Source organism: Neoarius graeffei, chromosome 2 (assembly GCF_027579695.1).
Source record: "Neoarius graeffei isolate fNeoGra1 chromosome 2, fNeoGra1.pri, whole genome shotgun sequence".
Lineage (NCBI taxonomy): Eukaryota > Metazoa > Chordata > Actinopteri > Siluriformes > Ariidae > Neoarius > Neoarius graeffei.
In genome coordinates this window covers 116,918,122-116,942,535 of record NC_083570.1, presented here as the reverse complement: position 1 = coordinate 116,942,535, position 24,414 = coordinate 116,918,122, and the positions used below count along the sequence as shown (strand labels likewise).

Genomic DNA, 24,414 nt, shown 5'->3' with positions numbered 1-24,414 from the left:
GAGACAGTGTCGAATTAGGCACACCTGAGTATTCTATAATGTACCTTTTTGTATAGTTGCTGTTTTCCTGCCCTTTGAATATAAAAAACACTCTGGGACATTGCCTTTGGGACCTCTCTGATCACTTCTGGCCTTCACCTCATGGACAGTTCCTGACATCTAAAGAACATTTCTATCATTTGTTGGACTGACTTATTGAGATGCTTATCTTGAATGGACTGGCAGTATTTGTAGATGTAGTTTGTGTTGTGATGCTGTCTTGTTGTGGTTTATGTTGTTTGTTGTGTGCTGTCTTTACCTGTGTCTTAACTCGTCAAAAAAAAACTTTCAAAAATAAAATGCTTTAAAAAAAATGCATGTCACATTAAAAGACATACTGTCCATTAAATATTTGCTTTTGGACCAAAAACATAAAAATAAACTTTAGGTCGGTATTGGGGGAATGAGATACTCAGCCGTCTCAAATAGACAGTGAAAATTCTCTTCCAAACCCAACAGTATGCAGGACCTGTATGTCCTTCCCATAAACACATGAGAAAGAGAAAGAGAAAACGTGTCCTAGCATGAATGCCATTACAGCCACTGTTCTGATAACAGTGGCTGACAGCAGAAGCTCCTAAACGCAAACATTTTTTTAACTCATTCTAAATCACAGGAAATCTTCTTCCATCTCCAGGGTAAGGCTCAGTTTTGAATTCTTATCGATGTTTATTTAAATCTATGGACTGTCTTTTCAATAGTTTAAACGACCAATGACTGTCCTTAAGTGTGTATGTTTTTTTTCCCCGACAGTAGAATGTGAATCCTACTGGAGGGAACTTCCTCTAAGAGCATATTATTCATTTCTGAGTCAGAATTACTTTTAAAGAGGGAGAAATTCATCATTAAGGTTGCAAACATCCACCTAATAGTGAATAAATATCAAGTATTCAAGGAGAAAAATCACCAGTAAACTCTGACTCGTGTATAAAAAAAAAGCTGACTTCTTCCTGATTCCTCCATGAATTATTCTTTACAGGGAAAAACACAGAGTCACGGATCCAGATGTGAACTGAAAGATGTATTTTTGTAGCCTCTTTACTGTGTACCAAATAAAATCATCAGAAATGATGTAATTTAGTGACAGAGCAGGATTTTAGCTCCTGGCATTGTTTCATGAAAACTAGTTGGATTTTGTTCATTCATTTTTCCCTTCCATTTGACTTCATGGCCAAACAGTGCTGGGGTGGGTTTCCCAACACTTTAGGGCTAAAAGAACGAGTTTAAAGATGCTCTTAAGCAACAAACTTTGTCTCTGTACTTGGTTTTTCCAAACGCACTTGTAGGAAGAACTCTTTGTAAAAGTTCTGCAACATGCGTGCTCATGAAAAGCATTCGTAAAGTAGTTTCTAATCGCATTAGTAGTGGCTAAATCCAGTCGATGATGTCACATGGCATTTGTTTTTAACCAAAAACCAATGAAATATAAAGTGCTTAAAACGTGATAATATATTGTATCATTATTACATATATAACCGTAGGTGGCACAGTGGTGTAGTGGTTAGCACTGTCACCTCACAGCAAGAAGGTTCTGGGTTTGAGCTCAGTGGCTGATGGGAGCCTTTCTGTGTGGAGTTTGCATGTTCTCCCCATGTCTGTGTAGGTTTCCTCCGGGTGCGCTGGTTTCCCCCACAGTCCAAAGACGTGCAGGTTAGGCTAATTGGTGGCTCTAAATTGACTGTAGGTGTGAATGTGAGTGTGAATGGTTGTTTGTCTCTGTGCATCAGCCTTGTGATGACCTGGTGACTTGTCCAGGGTGTACCCCGCCTCTCGCCCACAGTCAGCTGGGATAGGCTCCAGCTTGTCTGCAACCCTGTACAGGATAAGCAGTTACGGATAATGGATGGACATATAAAATATAATAAATAATTTAAACTATTTTTCCATTTTTGGACAATAATATTTTTTATTCCAAGTGTATTTGTTTAATTAAATGAACAAATGTTCATATGAAAGAATGAGCAAATAATAAGCTAAATACTTCAGTAAAATGTTTTCCATGTGCCCGCTCATTTCACTACCACCCAATCAAGAGCTTAATCAAGAGTGCAGAATCAAGAGTCAATCAAGAGTGCAGAAGAAGTAAGGAAAAAGTGGCAGGACTTCTCCAGCCAATCAAAGTGGAGGGGAGCAGAAGTGAGGAGAGAGGGATAGGGTGACCAGTGGTGGCGTGTCCACTGTGGCTCCCCTGACCCAAGAGGATGAACGGGTCCTTGCAATACTGGGGAAAACAGCCACAGAGGGCAGACCTGGAAGCATCGATGTTTATGGGAAGGAGGAATCTAAACACCACCTGCCTCCGCCTCCCCAGACCACAGTGACTCCCCACCCACATGGCCCCACCCCACTGCCTCCTCATCCCCTGGACCCTCTCGGCTGACCGATTCCCAGTCTACAGGCAGTCAGAGTCCTGCTGGCTGAGAGCTGGACCAGTCAGTCCAGCTGAGAGCTGCTCAACACTGAGAAGGAGCCACTCCAGTTACTCCAAGACCTGCATGACCAAAGGGAGCAGCACCATCAGGAGCAGAAGGGCCTTAAATGGGCAAAACTAGACCTGCTGGTCAGACAAGTGGAGTTTCAGAGTGGATTTGCTGGAGTGCAGCCATCGTTATTTCAACTGTTCTCCACAATGCCAAGTTGGCAATGTTTTACCCTAATAGTACAATGTTAGAAGTACAGAAATTTGTCTCATTTCTGACACTAAATGAGATAATCACTCACCTAATGGAGTTAAATTTGATTAAAATGTGGCAATATCAGTGTGACATCATGATATCCATATTTAATTCCATAACATATAGAAATATATTCATAATGTTCTGCATATATTTATTTCCTAATTAACTCAATATTCTTGCAATGTACAAGAAACATAATTGAATACAGGCTGCAGATTCAACAACAGTCTCTGCCTGTTGACTGTGAGAGTCCCTCAGAGGCGTATGCGCATTCTCTGTATTCGTCTGCGAGTGAGATCTTAAAGAGATTCTTTCTTGTGAAAGAGTGATCCAGGTCCATCATAACCAGAGTGAACTAAAGGACTAATTTGGTACCAGTGGTGTTCTGGAAAACCAGCTTAACGTTGGATCTTAAGAGGCAGTTAAAGAAGCTCTTGGTGTTAAAAGGCTTTTAGGAAACCCAACCCTGTACGCTTCTGTTTCATTTTCCCCTCTTTTCTAATATTCATTTCTGACTGACATGTTGTGGGATGAATTTGTGGCTTTTTAGAAGACTGAGCACAAACATCTTGCACTGGTTAATCTATAGTTAAAATGACACATTTACTCAATAAATAATTACAAATCTGTATTCTGCACAAATCCACACTGCAGTTTTAAGCAATTTTACTGTTGGTTTTGACCTACCGTATTTTTCGGACTATAAGTCGCACTTTTTTTCATGGTTCGGCTAGCCATGCGACTTATACTCCGGTGCGACGTATATATGTTTTTTTTTTTTTTTTCACCGCGGAATAACTGGAGCTGATGCTGAGTCTGACGACAGCCACGCAGAAGAAGAGGAAACGGCGCTTCGTCTGCCGCTGGAGTTGGCAGAGTTGTTCAGAAGCGACACCGAGGATGAGGAATTCAATGGATTTGCTGATTTGGAGTGAAATCGCCAGCTTGATAAACTTGATTGACCTGTGTTTTATTATTAATGATAGGCCTATAGTTATTTAAATAAGTTATGTAGTGATTTTAGGCAGGGCTTAATTTGTGAAGTGGGAGGTCCCGGAACGCAGGAGGTGGGTGGGTCCGGCGACTCAAAAAAAAAAAAAAAGGCGGGGGATGGTTTACTATAACTTTACGCACATGCGCCTATTGTGTGTGTAAAAAAATAATAATAATAATATCAGACATTATGATCTTAGAAAACGCTTTAGTGACGAACAGTTACAGACAGTAATATGTCGTGATGTGTTATAAAATATTATTTTTATTAGGCTATATATTAAATTATATATTAAATTTATCTTCTAAAATAACAGACTACTCATATCACAACCGGTTTATTTCACCATTGGAGATCAGATCACACAAGACATGAGTTAAATTACTCTTTTTAAGGATTTAAGTAGGGGATTTAAAAGCGGTGGTTGTTTTTTTTTCACTAGACGGTTGTCTTTGGAGATGATATACCTATAGCCTACTTGACCTCTGATTTAATGAAATAAAATTCGACAAAAATGAAGAATGACACTCCTCGATGATGACTACAGCTTTAATAACACAGATGAAAGAGCCATGGGGCGATAATAAGCCCTACCGGTAAAAATATTCTAAAAGCAAACTGATTAATGCATCAGTAATAGGCTACTAATATTAGTTATAATAATAATAATATAGGCTATTAGTAATAACGATAGTGATAGTATTAAAGATAGTAGTAGATATTTAAAATAATCAGACTAGGCTGCTTACAGGGCAAAGGGCGCGTTATCACTGCTCAGCTGTTCGTTTATTAAATAAACAATGCAGTCGCGCAGTAACCACGCGCCGCTTATCAGATACAATCACAGATTCTATGGATAGAATAACCCTTCAAAAAAGCGCGACTTATAGTCCGGTGCGACGTATATATGTTTTTTTCGTCTTCATAATGCATTTTTTGGCTGATGCGACTTAAACTCCGGAGCGACGTATAGTCCGGAAAATACGGTAATTTATGTTTATTTAATGAAATAAAATGTTTATTCAATTAAATGAGTTGATTTTAGTGAAAGTATCTCCCAAATAAAACAAAGCATCAGGTAGAAAAACATTTGTTAAAGCAGCTTTACACTCAGTGATCTCACTCGTTCTCACCACATCACATTCGTTCCACTGAGACTAAAGTCAGTCCACAGCAAAGTTCTCTCTGTGTTTAGAAGTTCATAAGCGCTGCTCTGACACTCGTCTAAACTCCACCCAGAGGAGGACGGCGAACTGATGGAACAGATTCAGAGCTGATTGTGAGACGCATCGAAACACGTGGGATTTTAAATAAAAGAGTTCTGATGTTTTTTTCAGGGCATAAAATTGCCACTATTACACCGAGCACTAGTTTGTGTTTACATGAGTCTGTTTTCTGCACGAGCTAATTTCCTTATCGCTATGATCTAAGAAGAATGTAATAACTTTCTTTAATCACAGGCCTATTGCTTGAGGATCTTCATCAGATAATCTGACGTGGAGAACACACTCTCACACAGTCTGCTGTAGATTTCAGAGCAGAGTTTATTGGGATCTTGTACGGTGTGATGAGGAATAATTTTATAAGAGCGCTGAAATCACTGGGTTTAGGTGAACATGCTCTGAAATTAAATCATGACTCATGTGTAGTAAATGTGTAATATCACTACAACTGTGTCTCATCTCATCTCATCTCATTATCTCTAGCCGCTTTATCCTTCTACAGGGTCGCAGGCAAGCTGGAGCCTATCCCAGCTGACTACGGGCGAAAGGCGGGGTACACCCTGGACAAGTCGCCAGGTCATCACAGGGCTGACACATAGACACAGACAACCATTCACACCTACGGTCAATTTAGAGTCACCAGTTAACCTAACCTGCATGTCTTTGGACTGTGGGGGAAACCAGAGCACCCGGAGGAAACCCACGCGGACACAGGGAGAACATGCAAACTCTGCACAGAAAGGCCCTCGCCGGCCACGAACCCGGACCTTCTTGCTGTGAGGCGACAGCGCTAACCACTACACCACCGTGCCGCCCGCAGATGTAATGACACTTTTGTTTATAACCTGCTTTTGCTTGTTTGTTTGTTTGTTTGCTTCAGAAACTCTGTAAACACTCCACATGAGTCTTACAGGCATCATGACTCTCCTTTATATTTCCATCTTATGGTTCGCTGCCTGTGTGGGTGAGTGAGCAGGTTCTATAGGACCAACAGCACATCATTTCTGAACATTAAATAAAAAATATATATCTGCTACAAATAAAAAATAAATGCTACAAATAATGTAGATTGTACTGTTTCCCTCCACAGGCTCCATCAGTGCAGATGATCACGTTACTGTATCAGCTAAAGTGGGTTCCACAGTCGCCCTGCCGTGTAAACTGAAGAATGCGTTCACAGAAACATCACTGATTCGGTGGCGCATCGATAATGTGCTTGTGTTTGAGCGAAGCAATAGCAGTACAGATGCAGATTCAGGATATAAGGGACGTGTGGATGTTCCTGAGGATGAGCTGCGTAAAGGAAACTGTTCTCTGGTGCTGAAGAACGTCAGAATCACTGATGATGGTGCCACTGGTAATAGTGTCTACAAATCTTTTGTGATGGAACACGTGGACAGAAATAAAGCACCCCCACAAGTACTCAGCAGGGTTAAACTCTCAGTTGGTAAGTAAATCCCGCAGTGTAAAATATTAACTAATTACAGAAGTCACAGCGAATCAGATCACAGAGCTGGAAATAAGGAACAGCAGCACCATCTACTGCAGGGACGCATTAATACATTATTTAGAATGAACAGATGATGTGTTAGAAAAACACACAAACACAGACATCAGTAAGAGGTGCAGGGTTTTATTTTTGATAAAGCTTGTCAGAAAGGTTCAGAGGGATCTGGTTGAGATTAGAGGTGAGCATCAGGACTGAGATCCTGCAGGACGCAACAGTTTAAACTCCTGAGCGAGAGGTTTTTACTTTCATGTGGGCGGAGCAAGCGGTCGATCAAAGACACAAAGCCTGTTAGAGCCATAAAGAGGTTTTATCAGGAGTTGAGGAAGATGCTGTAGTTCCACTCCAGATTTCTGTTTTTTTTATCTTAATTATTGTTTTTGTCACAATAAAAAAAGAAATTGCACCTTTAAAGTGGTAGGCATGTTGTGTAAATCAAATGGTTCTAACCCCCGAAAATCCATTTTAATTCTAGCTTGTAATGCAACAAAATAGGACAAAGACCAAGGGGAATGAATACTTTTGCAAGACACCGTATCTAAAGACGTTCTTTACTGTAAAACTGCTTTGTTGTATATTCAAAAAATTAACATCTAAAATTCTAATGAGTTAATCCACAACATTACTACTGCATTATACTACGACTCTTGTATTATCCTACTGTATTACAGTACTACATTATACAACTACATTATTTTACTGTGTTATATTACTGCATTATACTACATTATACTCACATCTTTCATTTTGCATGAAAAAGAAGAATCATGAAAAATTCCTCAGGTTATATTTGTTGCCTTTATATCTTATGGTTCAGCAGCTGTGTGTTTGAGCATTTAGTTTCATAAAACAAATAAAAGCACAATGTTCCTCACATAAGATAATTTCCTAAAAGGTTTTCTCATCTCTACAGACCCGCAGATCATATCAGCTCGAGTGGGTTCCACAGCTGTCCTGCCGTGTGAATGGAGAGATCCGTCCATCCAAACACCTAATGTTGAGTGGTATATCGATTCTAAGGTTGTGTTTGAGCGAATGGGTAAAGAGTCATTTCCAGGTGAAGGATATGAGGGTCGTGTGGACGTTCCTGAGGACGAGCTGCGTAAAGGAAACTGTTCTCTGGTGTTGAGGAACGTCAGTGTTACTGATGAAGCCATCTATAAAAGCTCCATGCTCGTGGAACACACAAAGGAACAGGTCTTGGTCCAGAAAGTTAAACTCTCTGTCTCTGGTAAGTGGATTAGTCTCAGATGATCCTGAGTATGACACACATCAGGACACAAAGTTTAAAGCTCATAGGCAACGGTTTTAATTTTATGCACATTTGAAACTTTATATGTTAAAAAACCCTCTGTAATTTTTTTTCTGGTCCCAAGAAGTATTGTTAATAAGTAGTGCTGTCAAAAATGTCGCGTTATTAACGCGTTAACTTGACTCAATTTTAACGGCGATAATTTTTTTTATCGCGAGATTAACGCTCTGTGACATGATGATGTAGGTTTTTCATAAGCTTTTGAAACTGCCAGGAACTTGGAACAGCGACTTCGCTTAGAAAACCGATAGCAGCTAGACTGTAATGCCACGCCCTGCACAGCCAGAGTCCTCTGCCCTCCTCCCCCAAAGAACCAGCGCGGGCAGGGCGCGCTAGTAGAGATGGGATTTATGGCTCTTTGATGGGACCCGCATCTTTGTGATCCATTCTTTGAAAAGAGCCGTTCAAAAGACTGGCTAATTTGGCTCTTTTTAAATATTCATTCAGTTTTTAGAAGACAGCGTCTAAAGAAGCCAGATCCCTCTGAACTGTAAACTCAATGCTATCCCAGAAATCCTTCCTGTAATATGCAAATTTGGCCGCCTCTGATTGGACAGCGCGACGCATCAACAGGCAGAAAGTGTAAAAGTACAAAATGTGCTAAGTGAGCTGAAACAGTAAAGATCAGATTCAATGCAATATTTATCAACGAACAACGGAGATTAAAAAAAAAGATGGATAATTCAACAGTAGATCATTTCACTCATGGTTCTCTTGCTAGCCCCGTGCCGGTGCTCGGCTTAGGTTTCACTTTGCAGTGGCGGTGTGAAGACGTGTTATGCTTTGCAATAAAAAAAAAAAACATTGGTACAAAGCAAGCCCATGCACTTTTTTATGCTGATAAGAGAATTACAATGTTTTTTTATGTGACAAAAATGTGCGATTAAATTGTGATTAATCGCGAGTTAACTATGACTGTCGCGACATTAATCGGGATTAAATATTTTAATCGCTTGACAGCACTATTAATAAGTAATAATTAAAATAAGTTAGCGCGGATCGTGGCAAATTTCCGTTCGGCTATTTCCGTGACCACTCGGCGCGTGACGTCATTTAAGCCAAACAAACCGCTTGAGTTGAGTCCACTTCCGGTTACTGACATTGCTGTCCGGCTTGAGTGCAGACGTGCATTCAGGAATTTCCAAAGAGAAACCCCTATGCCTTACTGTTGTGCAGTGAACTGTAACAACAGGACCAGTTCAGGAAGAAGTTTTTACCTTTTCCAAGAAACTCAAGTCAAGTCAAGTTTATTTGTATAGCGCTTTTAACAATAAACATTGTCGCAAAGCGGCTTTACAGAATTTGAACGACTTAAAACATGAGCTAATTTTATCCCTAATCTATCCCCAATGAGCAAGCCTGTGGCGACGGTGGCAAGGAAAAACTCCCTCAGACGACATGAGGAAGAAACCTCGAGAGGAACCAGACTCAAAAGGGAACCCATCCTCATTTGGGCAACAACAGACAGCCTGACTATAATATTAACAGTTTTAACATGAAGACAGTTTCGTTGATGTTATAGCTCTTCATTGATGGAAACTTGAGTGCAAAACTGTTCATGATAACTGCAGTCCTAAAGTTAGCAAGACAACTGTAGTCCTCAGCCATAAAAGCATTACTGTAAGAGTCCAGAGCATCCTCCAGGTATAATCCTCAACTATCCTCATGGGGCCGTCCTTCACAGGAGCAATGCGATAAAACTCCGACCAGACACAGGGCACCAGGATGGACCAAGCAGGCCGGAGGGGCAGAAGAGGCCAGCATCTCAATCCCAGGACCAACATGTAACTCAGAGGGACAGATTGGGGGGGGGGGGGGAGAGAGAGAGAGAAAGAAAACACGTTAGGTATGCCCTAAAAATGACAAGTATTAAGTCTGTGTGGTAGGCTCACAGAGACAAGAGTCTTGACATCAGGCATAACACACAACAATGGCATGTTAATATGGTAAAAAAATATATCATGACCTGCTCTGGCTGGATGCTTGATTGGGTGATGGGAGCACACTCCTCAGCAATGATGAGATGCAGATGGGACCCTTAGGGCTGGCCAAGACAATTCACTTACATTTCACCGGGTCTGGGACATGCGACAGAAGTCTGACGGCCGATTCCCTGCAGGCTACGATAGCCAGTCGAGGTCTCCACCCTCTCCACCAAAAGATTTCCTGTTGACGCCATGTAATTCAGAGGGACAGATTTGGGGGGAGGGGAGAAAACGCAAATTGTTAGGTATGCCCAATGTCACCTGAATAAGTAGGAGCAGTATACATATTGCACCGAGTACAAGCAGGGACTCCGGCAATTATGACAGCATAACTAAAAGGAGAGAGCCAGAAGGTAACACAGGCATGAGGGAGCCCCGGGACATAAAGCAGCCAGCCACTACACCGTCAACAAACTCGAGTGAGCAAGCGAGTGGGGACTGACAGCATCCATACATCCCAGTTTACCAAAACACTCTATGTCTGAGGACCCTCGAGAGCTACACCTTTACCTCATAAACACCATTAACAAAAGGCTTGACTAAACAGATATGTTTTCAGCCTAGACTTAAATGCTGAGACTGAGTCTGATTCCCGAACATTACTTGGAAGGCTGTTCCATAACTGTGGGGCTTTGCAAGAAAAGGCTCTGCCCCCTGATGTAGCCTTCACTATACGAGGTACCAGCAGATAGCCTGCACCTTTTGATCTAAGTAGGCGTGGCGGGTCATAGAGGAGCAGAAGCTCACTCAGGTACTGTGGTGCGAGACCATTCAGTGCTTTAAAGGTCAATAGTAGTATTTTATAATCAATACGAAATTTGATTGGGAGCCAATGCAGTGTGGATAAGACAGGCATGATGTGGTCATATTTTCTAAAAAGGAGGAGAGAGTGGGTTGGCTTTTTCCAAAAAGGGAGAAGAGGAGGAGCGAGTGGGTTGGCTTTTTCCAAAAAGGGAGAAGGGGCGGAGCGTGTGGGTTGGCTTTTTCCGAAAAGGGAGAAGAGGCGGAGCGAGTGGGTTGGCTTTTTCCGAAAAGGATGAAGAGGCGGAGCGAGTGGGTTGGCTTTTCCGAAAAGGGAGAAAAGGCGGCGTGAGTGGGTTGGCTTTTTCCGAAAAAGGAGAAGAGGCGGAGCAAGAGGGTTGGCTTTTTCCGAAAAAGGAGAAGAGGCGGAGCGAGTGGGTTGGCTTTTTCCGAAAAAGGAGAAGAGGCGGAGCGAGTGGGTTGGCTTTTTCCGAAAAAGGAGAAGAGGCGGAGCGAGTGGGTTGGCTTTTTCCGAAAAAGGAAAAGTGGTCAGTGTTTTCCCTCGAAAAAATTAAAGCCCTAAATTCTGGCCTGATAAAACACAGACAATTGAGCGCCAATGGCGCAAAGTGAAACTAGGGGGGTCCGGGGCATGCTCCCCCGGAAAATTTTTTGAAAATAGATGCTCTCAGGTGCATTTTCAGGGTCTCTGAGAGGTTTTAGATCCATGATTATAGGATAGATTTTACCAGTGCTTCAATGATTTCTGACCTAAATAGTATTAATGTAAACACATTTGAAATTTCACCTTAAAGTTCAACATGCAAGTTAAACTGTTTTGTTATAGATTCCTTAGGTATATGATAGATTTGAAAATCTATGGGGATACCTTGCACTTAATTATCTATGATCAAGCAGTGTTGTAACAAAAATGTGCATGAAAATATGAACAGCGGTTTGCTCCATCTTATGCAATACAATGAAGAGACTCAATCATCATGACCTCCTGTTGATCACAAAGGGATCTGAACCTCAGAACTCATCTCATCTCATTATCTCTAGCCGCTTTATCCTGTTCTACAGGGTCGCAGGCAAGCTGGAGCCTATCCCAGCTGACTACGGGTGAAAGGCGGGGTACACCCTGGACAAGTCTCCAGGTCATCACAGGGCTGACATATAGACACAGACAACCATTCACACTCACGGTCAATTTAGAGTCACCAGTTAACCTAACCTGCATGTCTTTGGACTGTGGGGGAAACCGGAGCACCCAGAGGAAACCCACGTGGACACGGGGAGAACATGTAAACTCCACACAGAAAGGCCCTCGCCGGCCACGGGGCTCGAACCCAGACCTTCTTGCTGTGAGGCGGCAGCACTAACCACAACACCACCGTGCCGCCCAACCTCAGAACTCATCTCATTATCTCTAGCCGCTTTATCCTGTTCTACAGGGTCGCAGGCAAGCTGGAGCCTATCCCAGCTGACTACGGGCGAAAGGCGGGGTACACCCTGGACAAGTCACCAGGTCATCACAGGGCTGACACATAGACACAGACAACCATTCACACTCACATTCACACCTACGCTCAATTTAGAGTCACCAGTTAACCTAACCTGCATGTCTTTGGACTGTGGGGGAAACCGGAGCACCCAGAGGAAACCCACGTGGACACGGGGAGAACATGTAAACTCCACACAGAAAGGCCCTCGCCGGCCACGGGGCTCGAACCCAGACCTTCTTGCTGTGAGGCGGCAGTACTAACCACAACACCACCGTGCCGCCCAACCTCAGAACTGCCACCGTAAAATAAGTTGCTGTATTACTATAACTGTAATGATTTAGGATGTTTCTGATGCAATTATCATAATATATGTATAACTAAGATACACTGAAAAGTCATTACATCTGCGGGCGGCACGGTGGTGTAGTGGTTAGCGCTGTCACCTCACAGCAAGAAGGTCCTGGGTTCGAGCCCCGGGGCCGGCGAGGGCCTTTCTGTGTGGAGTTTGCATGTTCTCCCCGTGTCCGCGTGGGTTTCCTCCGGGTGCTCCGGTTTCCCCCACAGTCCAAAGACATGCAGGTTAGGTTAACTGGTGACTCTAAATTGACCGTAGGTGTGAATGTGAGTGTGAATGGTTGTCTGTATCTATGTGTCAGCCCTGTGATGACCTGGCGACTTGTCCAGGGTGTACCCCGCCTTTCGCCCGTAGTCAGCTGGGATAGGCTCCAGCTTGCCTGCGACCCTGTAGAAGGATAAAGCGGCTAGAGATAATGAGAATGAGACACTGAAAAGTAAAGCAACTGCATATTATAAAGTTTAAATTTTGGCACTTTATTAAATGGACTAGATTAAGATTAAAACATATTTAAAGGAAAAGAAAACTTAATTCATACATTTATGTTTGCAGAAAGATTATGTATTTATAAAAACATTCATGAAGGGAATTTGTTAATAAGTGTCAAATGTAGCATAATTTCGAATAATAATGATAAGCGTATTTGGCAGTGTGATGTCACTGTGAGCCTTTAACAAAAGAATAATCCGGATCCGCCTTTTGTTAAATGGATCCCAGTGACATCACGCTGCCAAAACTGCTTATGATTATTATTTGAAATTATGCTATATTTGACACATTTGGACAACTTCACTTCGTGAGAGTGTTTATAAGTACATAGTCTTTCTGCAAACCCAAACTAATTAATTAAGTTTTCTGCTCCTGTAAAGCAGATTAATTCTCCTTGGCTTTTGCTTGGCCCAATGTTGGGCAGCCCTCTCATAGTCCATCTCGCTGTCATCCATGCTGATGTGGATCAAAGTGTCCAGCGAGTCTTCTCCTAGCTTATTAAAGTCAGTCGGCTTTGTCTGTCTGGTGGGGGACAACATCGGCAGCCAATGATATCGCTTATAATGAATCGGAAACTTCTGGGATGTTTGACGTTTTCTTTCGATATTTTTATTGGACGGTTTGAACACGTGATCTTGACGTAGCCAACAGATTACAGTTTGTTTACATCATACCACGTGGACATATTACTTTAACAGAATCAATACAAACATTGGAAAAAAAGACCGCTTGTTTAACACAAATATCAATCAGTATGTAAATTGATCTGTTATTTGCTCTCCTATGTATCAGTTACTTGTTGGTAGGAAATTTTAACGTATCGGTATAAATCTAAGTGTATCGGATTTTAACTAAAGCGACTAAGCGTATCGGCAGACAGAGCAAGCATATTGGGCCCGATACGCTAAAACGCTTTGGGGAAAACCATGAGTGGTGGAGCGAATGGGTTGGCTTTTTCTGAAAAAGGAAAAGAGGTGGAGTGAGAGGGTTGGCTTTTTCCGAAAGAGGAGAAGAGGCGGCGCCAGAGGGTTGTTTTTTTCCAAAAGAGGAGAAGAGGAGGAGCGAGTGGGTTGGCTTTTTCTGAAAAAGGAGAAGAGGCGGAGCGAGAGGGTTGGCTTTTTCCAAAAGAGGAGAAGAGGCAGAGCGAGTGGGTTGGCTTTTTCCGAAAAAGGAGAAGAGGCGGGGCAAGAGAGTTGTTTTTTTCCGGAAGAGGAGACGAGGCAGAGAGAGTGGATTGTGCGCGTGAAACAAAATCGAGCAGTCAAAGAAGAAACGGAGCAGCAACGCTCAAGCAAAAAGGAGAAGATTGGAGGTAAACATTTTTACTTTTGCTTGCAATTGACAAGTCAAGAATCCTGAGAGATCCTGTACAATCATTGTGGAAATGAGACAAAGGGATATTTCCTCACTTAGAGTAGGCTATAAATAGTATAATGCCGCGGATGGCAGGCTAATGTGGCCTACCAGCGCACTGTCCAGTAATCATTACCAATATCTACTAGGGAGGGCGGTTTAATTATTCTTCAAAAGGGCTCTTATTTAGTATTATGATGAACGTAGGAATTTATCATAACTACCAGGATAAATGGTTTGGGCGCGAGTCTTGTTGAGGTCTGGGGTCACCGCGATCAGAGTCGGCCGAGTCGCTGTCCGATTCCGAGGCCTCACGGTCAAACCAGTAAGCCACATTCACCGATTGTTTCGCAACAGCCATAAGTTCATACATATATGGTTTCACCTCTCGATATTTAATTTGGAGAGTTCCTACTTCAAAATCGCTATCGCTTTCAGACATTTTACACAACCTCTCACGACCAAAGTCTGTACACGTGTGCTCGTTTCACAAGTAAACACAGGGCTGCTCCCAGTCTGTTTGGCTTAAATGACCTCACGACGACACCCCCTGGCGGTGAAAGTGCGCATAAGTGAGATGTAAACAAACCTTCGGAAATTGGGCAAAACAGTATATTTTTAACCGTTTTTTTTTTTTATTTTAGGGTGCAAATTAGACACTAGAAAGATTGAATTCGCTTTTTGGGTCATTCTTCTACACAATAAGGTTGATATTCTACGTTTCACCTCCGACCGTTGCCTATGACCTTTAAAATGCCTGGCGAGGGTCTTTCTGTGTGGAGTTTGCATGTTCTCCCCATGTCTGTGTGGGTTTCCCCCACAGTACATGCAGGTTAAGTTAATTGGTGGCTCTAAATTGACCATAGGTGTGAATGGTTGTTTGTCTCTGTATCAGCCCTGTGATGACCTGATGACTTGTCCAGGGTGTATCTCGCCCACAGTCAGCTGAGATGGGCCCAGCTTGCCCGCGACCCTGTAGAACAGGATAAGTGGCCATAGATAATGTATGGATGTTACAGTATTTGTGTCACACAAAGGATTTTTTTTAACTTTTGAAGTGTAGCATGATGTCAGTTCAGTTCTCATCTAAAAGCCACATGAGCTGATTAAGTATTAAAATGGTTCTTAATCCGATCACTCTATTATAAATTTGAGATATATTAGGGATGTCCTGTTATGATTCGAAGGGTTTTGTGACGTTTTGGTATCAAAGTTGATCCAGCCACATTCAGATGGATTGAGATGGTTTTGTTTGTTTGTTTGTTTTTTAAAGTCTAATCCATATCTGTTATTTCCAACCGCAAATCAGAAAAAGTTGGGACGGTATGTTGAAAGTGAAGTTAAAAATAAAAATGATTTGTAAATAATATTTGATCTGTATTGCACTCAAAACAACACAACAGCACATTATTTGATGTTATGCCTCGTGATTTTTATTTCCAAAATAAACACTTTTCTTACATTAATAGCATTTAGCAGGTGCTCTTATCCAGAGCAACATACAATATGCCCAGGGAGCAGTTGGGGGTTCTGTGCCTTGCTCACAGGCACTTTATCCATTCCTGCAGGCCCAGGGAATTGAACCAGCAACCTTTTGGTCCCAAAGTTGCTTCTTTAACCATTGGGCCATGGCTTCTTGTAACACAACTCAAAGAAAGTTGGACAGTAAAGGACTGACCACTTTATAATGTTTCTGTTCCTTCTCACAACACTTAAAGAATGTTTATAGACAGAAGATACCAAGTGATGAAGTGTTTCAGGTGTTATTTTTGCCCCGTTCTTCCTGCAAACAAGTCTTAAGGTGTGCAACAGTACAGAGTTGTCATTGTCATATTTTTCATTTCTAAATTTTCCACACATTCTCTATTGGGGACAGAGAGGACATGCCCTTTTCTTCCACAGCCAGGTCTTTGTAATGTGTGCAGAATGTGGTTTTGCATTGTCTCATTGAAATCTCCCTGGAAAAGATGTCGTCTTGAAGGCAGCATATGTTCCTCCAAAATCTCAGTGTACTTTTCTGCATTAATGCTCCATCACAGAAGTGTAAGTTACCTTTACCAAGGGCACTGACCCAACCCAATACCATGAAACACCCTGGCTTTTGAACTTGTTCCTGGTAACAGTCTGGATGGTCCTTTTAGTCTTCAGAGCACACGGCATCCATTTTTTCAGAAAAGACCTGGAATACTGATTCTTCTGACCACAATACACATTTCCACTGTGTGATAGTCCATCCCATATGCCTCCGAGCCCAGAGAATTTGACGGCACTTCTGGACACAGTTAGCATAAGGCTTCCTTTTTTCACAGTAAAGTTTTCACTGGTGTTTGTGGATGTAACACCGTATTGTAGCTTGATAAAGGTTTACCAGAGTAATCCTGAGACCATGTGGTTCTATCAGCTACAGATGGTTCTTGATGCAGTGCCGTCTGAGGGATTGGAGATCATAGGTGCTCAGATTAGACTTGAGCCCTTACCCTTTATTTTCTGAAATTCCCCCAGGTTCCTTGAATGGTTTAATGCATCATAAAGGGTGAAATATCCAAATCCCTTCCTATGTTTCTTTGAGGAACATTGTTTTTAAACACTTCAATAATTTTCTCATGCATTTGTTGACAAACTGGAGATCTTCAGCACATCCTTGCTCCTCAAAGACTAGGCCTTTCCTGGATACTGATTTTGTACCAAATCATGATTACAGTCACCTGTTTCATATCACATCATTATTTATTTGTTTTACTTCATTACTAGCTCTAAATTGCCCCATCCCAACTTTTTTGGAATGTGCCGCAGGTCTGAAATGCAGGAATGGATGTATATTAACAAATGAAATGAAGTTGATGAACAAAACATTAAATACCTTGGGTTCATTCTGTCTGCAATGGAAAACAAGTCAAAGTCAATTTAGAAATCACTACTTTCTCTTTCTGTCCCAATCATTAGTCTGTGCTGCCAACAATCAGCACGCCTAGGCTCCTGCCTTTGCCTGCCACCCAGCTCACAATACACCTGACCCAGTGCCTATTCTTGCGGATGGTGAACCCACATGGTGGCAGCTACATGTAATTTCTTCGGGCTATGCCCAGCCAGGCCCCTGGGCCAAGGCCCGGCCACCAGATGCTCACTGGTGAGCTCCCCTCCCAGGTCTGACTCCAGGAGGAGGCCCCAGTTTCCCACTCCCAGGCGAGGTGCTGCAGCTGCCATTTCATCAGGCTCATGAATTGCTCTTAGTCTGGCCCCTCCCCTGGAACTAATTTGCCTTGGGAGACCCTACCAGGGGCTAACACCCCCGACAGCACATCTCCCAGGCTCACCAGGACACCCAAACCCCTCTGCCATATTAAGGTGGCAATTTTTCAGAGGGGGGGAAACTGTGGCTGTTCTTTGTGCTTATGCACCAAACAGCAATGCAGAATATTCAGCCTTCTTGGAGTCACTGGGTGGTGTCCTGGAAAGGGTGTTGACTGTGGACTCCATAGTTCTCCTGGGGGACTTCAATGCTCACATAGGCAATGATGGAGAAACCTGGAGGGGGGTGATTGGGAGGAACGGCCTGCCTGATCTAAACCCGAGTGGTGTTTTGTTGTTGGACTTCTGAGCTTGTCATGGATTGGCCATAACAAAGCAAAAACCCAGGTGTGGGAGGAGTTTGGGGAGGCCATGGAGAAGGACTTTCGGTTGGCCTGAAGGAATGGCAAAGCATTCAGTGACTCAGGAAAGGGAAGCAGGGCTTGCCTCAGGCTGTGTACAGCTGGGGAGAACTGCTGACCCGAACTGGGGATATTGTCGAGCAGTGGAAGGAGCACTTTGAGGAACTCCTGAACACATCCTATATGTCCTCCCTGGAGGAGGTGGAGTCTGAGGACTCATGAGAACCTTCACCCATATCCCTGACAGAGGTCACTGAGGCAGTCAAGAAGCTACTTGGTGGCAAAGCGCCAGGGGTGGATGAGATTTTCCCTGAGATGCTGAAAGCTCTGGACATTGTTGGGCAGTCTTGGCTGATACACCTCTTCAGTGTCACATGGAGGTCAGGTACAGTGCCTGTGGAGTGGCAGACCAGGGTGGTGGTTCCTCTTTTCAAAAAGGGGGACTGGGGAATGTGCTCCAATTATAGGGGTATCACACTGTTCAGCCTCCCCAGGAAAGTTTATTCCAGGGTGTTGGAAAGGAGTCTCTGAATGATTGTCGAACCTCAGATCCAGGAAGAGCAATGCAGATTCAGTCCTGGCCGTGGAACGGTGGACCAGCTCTTTACCTTGGCAGGGTTGTTGGAGGATTCATGGTAGTATCACCAGCCAGTCTACATGTGTTTTGTAGATTTGGAAAAGGTTTACAACCATGTCCCCAGGGGCTCTTGTGGGGGGCACTGTGGGAGTATGGCATATTGGGGCCATTGCTATGAGCCATCCAGTCCTTGTACAACCAAAGTGTGAGCTGTGTACAATTTCTCGGCACAAAGTCAAACATGTTTCCGGTGGGTGTTGGACTCCACAAAAGCTGCCCCTTGTCACCGATCCTATTTGTGATATTCATGGATGGGATCTCAAGGTGCAGCTGGGGTGAGGAGGGTGTTCAGTTTGGGAACCTCAGAATTGCATCTTTGCTTATTGCAGATGATGTGGTTCTACTGGCTTCTTCAGAGCATGACCTTCAGCAAGCACTGGGATGGTTTGCAGCCACGAGTGAAACAGCTGGGATGAGAGTCAGCACTTCCAAATCTGAGCCCATGCTTCTCTGCTGGAAAATGGTGGCGTGCTCCCTCCAGGTTAGGAGTGAGTTACTGCCCCAAGTGAAGGACTTCAAGTGTCTTGGGGTCTTGTTCACAAGTGATGGTAAAATGGAGCGTAAGATGGACAAGTGGATTGGGGCAACGTCAGCAGTAATGCTGGCATTGTACCAATCCATTGTGGTGAAGCGGGAGCTGAGCAGGAAGGCAAAGCTTTCAATTTACCAGACAATCTACGTTCCAACCCTCACCTATGGTCATGAGCTTTGGGTAATGACCAAAAGAATGAGATCGCAAATACAAGCGGCTGAAATGAGCTTTCTCCGTAGAGTGGCTGGGCTCACCCTTCGAGATAGGGTGAGGAGCTCAGACATCTGGAGGGATCTCAGAGTAGAGCCAGTGCTCCTTCATGTCAAAAGGAGTCAGCTGAGGTGGTTCGGACATCTGAATAGGATGCCTCCTGGGTGCCCTCCTTTGGAGGTTTTCCGGGCATGTCCAACTGGGAAGAGACCTCTACGTAGACCCAGAACATGCTGGAGAGATTATATATCTCATCTGGCCTGGGAGTGCCTTGGGATCCCCCAGGAGGAACTAGAAAGCGTTGCTAGGGAGAGGGACGCCTGGAATACCTTGCTTAGCCTGCTGCCACTGTTACCTGTCCTCAGATAAGCTGAAGAAAATGGATGGATTGATGCTTTCTTTTCTTTTTTTTTGCATTTTCCATACAATCCCAACTTTTTCTGATTTGGGGTTGTGCCTCATTGCTTTGTTTTCTTTTATTTTTGTAACTGTCTCTAATGGGGCTTTTCCACTACCAACGTGGCTGAGTTGGGCTGAGCTGTGCGGTGCTGAGTTGGGCTGAGTCGAGCTGAGTGGGACTGTTGGCGTTGCATTTGGACTACAACCGCGCTGAACCGTGCTGGCTGGAAGTGGGTGGACACACTGGGTGGAGTTAGCGAAAGTGGGTGGACGTCACGTGATGTTGTTATGCGGTGCAAACAGTGACATCAGTGACCTTTTAAGCGGTAGTCTCACGACCCGGATAGTAAACAATAAACATGGAGGACATGGAGTCGTTAGTGTTGCTGGTCTTGGTGCTGTGGCTTGTTGTCACCGACAACGCCCACAGATACTGGCAAGAGCGTATAGATGAGGCAAGGCGCATAATTTGTCGTAATTCTTCTTCTTCCGGGTTTACGGTGTTTACAGATGGTGGATCCCAGTGTGCTTGTGGGGCGTGTGTGGGCATGTGAGGACACTCCTCCTCACCAATCAGTGCACAGGGGAGTGTCTACTCATGCCCCTAGCCCCACTCAGCTCGGTTTGGCTCGCTTCAGCCCCACTCCAAAACCGTGCGAGTTTTGGGTGCTGAGTAAGGCTAAAGTGAGCTCAGTCGTGCTGCTCTGAGGTAGTCGAAACGCGAGCCGTGTTGGGCTGAAGTGAGCTGAAAAAGGGTAGTGGAAAAGGGCCATAAGTCCACAACTTCTACAGCATGCAACAGTAGAACACGTTATAAGAAGCTCACATGTCATAAAACATCTGCGGTGTGGAACTGTTTCAAAAATAGAAAACAAAAATAGCACAACAGCCACATGCACTGTACGAAATACCAACAGAGGCACTTTAAATACAACCAATATGGTCAAACATTTGAAGGAATACAGCAAGTTCACGCAGGTCACTCAAGAAAATACTTCTCCAAAGCAACAAAGACTGGAGGATATTTTCAAAGAGACGTTTCCTCAAAACAACATGGCAAGAGAAATTACAGAGACGTTCGCTGAACTTATTGCTAGTCCAGCTAGTCCCTGTTGTAGAGAATGGACATTTATGTCAACTTCTGGAGCTTTTGGAGCTGCAGGACATCATCCACTTCACTGCCATACAGGACTTTTACAATAATGTTCATGAGCACTTGTAAGATCCATCTTACAGATGGGACTGCAGTCAGTTTTACTGCTGACATTTTGATTTTAGATGTTCACCCAGTGTTGTTGCTTCACCTTACTGCACACTGGATAGACTCCAGATTTAAGTTCAAATGTGTAGCATTAATTTAAAATGTGCAGCCACAGGTATTTATTGGATATTTAAAATGGCTGCCTGTGTGTGACTAATACGTGATCATTTTCCAGGAAAGTCTGTTCCATTTCAGAAAAACATGATAGGAGAAAAATCGTTATGGAGGTTTTGTTTCATTTGTTTGCTTGGGTTTTTTTTTTGTAAATGAATGATGTGTAAGCTTTTTATGAATAAATTGATTAGCTGTAACCTCACTAAATGTACTACTTATACATTTCTATTTAAATATGCATACAAAACATAATTGTTATTTTATAATCAAACAATAGTGTTTGATCTTTTAAGTGTTATTTATTATTGTGTTTGAGGTTCACTGTCCTGGACATATTGACTCATCTTAAAAGAGATTTAAAATGCAGGATCAGACTGGGAGAAACACTGGACTGTATCATTTATAAGCGTTTCAGTGTTCTTGAAGTTATGAAGTAGAAATATTTATAACTGTAGAGGAGAGAGGAGTGAACGAGAGACTTGTCTCACATTTTTTTCCTTTTTCCTCTACAGAAAAACCTGAAGAGGGTAAAAAAGACACACAATCTAACTCAGGTGAGTAAATATCAAACCAAAGTTAAATAAATATAAATGATGAGGATTGCCATTATATTTGACATTTTATCAGATCAAAGTTTATCACATTTCTACCAAGGTACCATTTAAGATTTTATTTGATAATAATGTTTAGAATAAAGTATTTCTCTATCTCCAGGTGAAGCTGGAATAAATTGCCCTCGCCTGCTGATCCTCATCATTTCCCTCCTTGTGTTTCTTTTCTCGCATTGAGGAAACATCAGTGTGATCTCTGAGTACAGAGACGTCTCTGAGCCCAACAGAGCCACAGTACAGAATCAACTCAGTTAGGAAAAAGGAAAAAGAAACAAGGAAGATTTCAGTGTATGTTTTCTAAATTTTTAACAGCCATACCTCTGTGAGGTCCATCAGCACATTCCTGTTTGATCTCCACATAAAGCTGTGAAGCTGAAACACTACAATATCAGCACATGAGAGAGACTCAGTTTGACCAAGAGCTTTATACAAATCAGAGCTCGTAACAGGTGCTGGCTTCTTCTGTCTACTTTATCTATTCTTTAATCCAGTATCTATTTTGTGTGTTTTAGTGGAGGTGCCTACATTTGTTGTTGATTTGTTTTGTCTATAGCGGTTCTTATTCCATTACTTTTGAACAGGTTGCAACTTCCTGATACCGAGCCAAATACACTCCTGTAATCTATTCCTTCAGTATAAAGAAGCTGGAAAAGTTCAGGAGGTGTGTTCACCCTGAAAGGGGACATATTGGGAAAAACTCACTTTTTCAGAGCTTGTGCTCCGATATCTTGAGCCTGCCAACCTACAAACTCTGAAATAAGACCAAGTCTGTTTCTTTTTGGGCTGCATATTTCAGAAAACGTGTTTCAACAAGATGTTCAGATTTGGCTCTCCTTCTTTGTCACAAATAGAGCTCATTAGAATAATCCCACCCCCACATATGAGTATCTCCACTCATGGTTTGAGAACTGCCATTGTGTATGAATATTTATGAGGAAAGTGTGACCTGATTGGCTGGTGGAAGAGGGGGTGGGGTGAGCAGTGACTCATTATCATTTAAAGGAACAGGTACTCAAATCAGCCCATGGGGGAAGCTATGATCTAATGGTTAGAGAAGCAGCTTTGGAACCATAAAGGTTGCTGGTTTGATTCCCTGGACCAGCAAGAATGGCTGAAGTGCCCTTGAGCAAGGCACTAAATCCCCACCTGCTCCCCAGGCTGCTCTGGGTATTTTGTACATAATAATGTAAAAAAGCACAACTTTATTCATCACACACTTGTGAAATTCCTCTCTACATTTAACCCATCTGAAGCAGTGAACACACACATGCATACCCAGAGCAGTGGGCAGCCATGCCAACAGCACTTGGGAGTTAGGTGCCTCACTCAAGGCCTTCCCATATTAAACTAGCCACATGTCTTTGAACTGTGGGGGAAACCAGAGCAAACCCACACAGACATGGGGAGAATATGCAAACTCTGCACAGAAAGGCCCCCACCGGCTGCTGGGCTTGAACCCAGAACCTTCTTGCTGTGAGGCGACCGTGCTAACCACTTACACCATTGTGCTGTCCTAAAGTAGTAGGAAGTTTAATAAATAAAAGAACGAAATCACAGATTTGTGTTTTTATTGCATTTTGAAAAATATGGAAACTTCTGGAAATAGGGTTGATATTGCTTGCATCAGCCATTTATTTCTCATTGTCCTTTACACATAGTTCAGTTTTACATGTTACAGAGGACTAAACTTCTGCAAATGTTTTCTGGGCTGTCAGGAGACACTTGTGTAGATCACAGAGGTCAAATCAGACAGGTCCACTTCCTGCAGAGAGAAAAACATCTGATAATGTGGTATTTTCAGTCCGCTTTAAGAGTGACATGATCTCAGTGTTGACTTTGAGCAACTACATTTCATTATTTTATCACTGAGTGTTTTTCTGCTACCTTCTCATTTGAGTCCCCACTGGAATAACACTGATCTGAAAATTAAGAGAATTAAAAAATATCAACAATGTCAAGCACACAGATGTAACACTGTTTCAGCATTCACACCTTTCACAATAACTAATGTTTTCATTACACACATTCATTCTGCAGTGGTGTATAAGGGCTTCTGCAGGACCAGGCACAACAGGAAGTGTAATAAATAAAGGTGTGTGTGTGTGTGAGTGAGACAGGGTGAAGTGTATGAACATTGATCTGAAAAGCTTTTAGTTCTCACCTTGTAGCGTGGAACAGTACAGAGAGGTGGAGATGATGCTCACTGGAACAGAGGCCACACACACACACACACGATAGGATTACAATAATAATCCCACAGAGTACAGGGTGTGCAGACTGCTGTGTGTCTGAAAGATCAGTCTTATGAATCAGATCATCATCATCACCTGAAACACACAGAGGAGCACAGAGATATAATCATCATCATTATCATCATCATCTCGATCATGAATTGGGAAAGTGAGTCGCTATTTGAAACACTTTTATCAGCCACACTGAGCTGATTTCCCCACAGCTGATTCAGGATCTTCAACATCAAAAACCACAACAATGTGCATTTTGAAATATTCGATTTTTTAAAAGTGTTGAACACACTTTACCAAATCGATCTGATTATCTGAGGCAATTATCTGATTACAGAACTGTAGCTGTAATAAACTGCTGCACTCTAACGCACTGCTGAGGAGAATAAAGAAACCTGGAAGAAAAAATTAATCTCTGAATTTTTTATCAATAATGATATTATAAGAAATAACTGATAACACATATTAAAACAAAACTGAATAGTAAGAATCAGACTGAATAAAAATATTGGCACCCAAATATTGTAATTTAATTACATGCTCAGCTAGAAACCTCCAAAATACCTGAGCTGATAA

The 24,414-nt window shown here is 42.7% G+C and overlaps 1 protein-coding gene across 1 annotated transcript; it reads left to right on the top strand.

Annotated features, from left to right (window-relative positions):
• Positions 1-468: 468 nt before the first annotated feature.
• Positions 469-23,149, top strand: LOC132882147 (butyrophilin subfamily 1 member A1-like). Its single transcript, XM_060915416.1, has 6 exons — positions 469-677; positions 5,815-5,898; positions 6,025-6,381; positions 7,355-7,672; positions 21,497-21,538; positions 21,699-23,149. Exons 2-6 carry the CDS (start codon positions 5,835-5,837, stop codon positions 21,770-21,772), a joined length of 855 nt encoding a protein of 284 aa, XP_060771399.1. The 5' UTR covers positions 469-677; positions 5,815-5,834; the 3' UTR covers positions 21,773-23,149.
• Positions 23,150-24,414: the final 1,265 nt, after the last annotated feature.

What these genes read in the sequence shown, in the direction of transcription:
- LOC132882147 (XM_060915416.1), top strand. Translation starts at nt 5,835, where the DNA reads ATGAGTCTTACAGGCATCATGACTCTCCTTTATATTTCCATCTTATGG. An exon ending in CAGGGTTAAACTCTCAGTTG is followed by an intron (nt 6,382 to 7,354) that starts GTAAGTAAATCC and finishes TCATCTCTACAG; the next exon opens with ACCCGCAGATCATATCAGCT. An exon ending in AGACACACAATCTAACTCAG is followed by an intron (nt 21,539 to 21,698) that starts GTGAGTAAATAT and finishes CTCTATCTCCAG; the next exon opens with GTGAAGCTGGAATAAATTGC.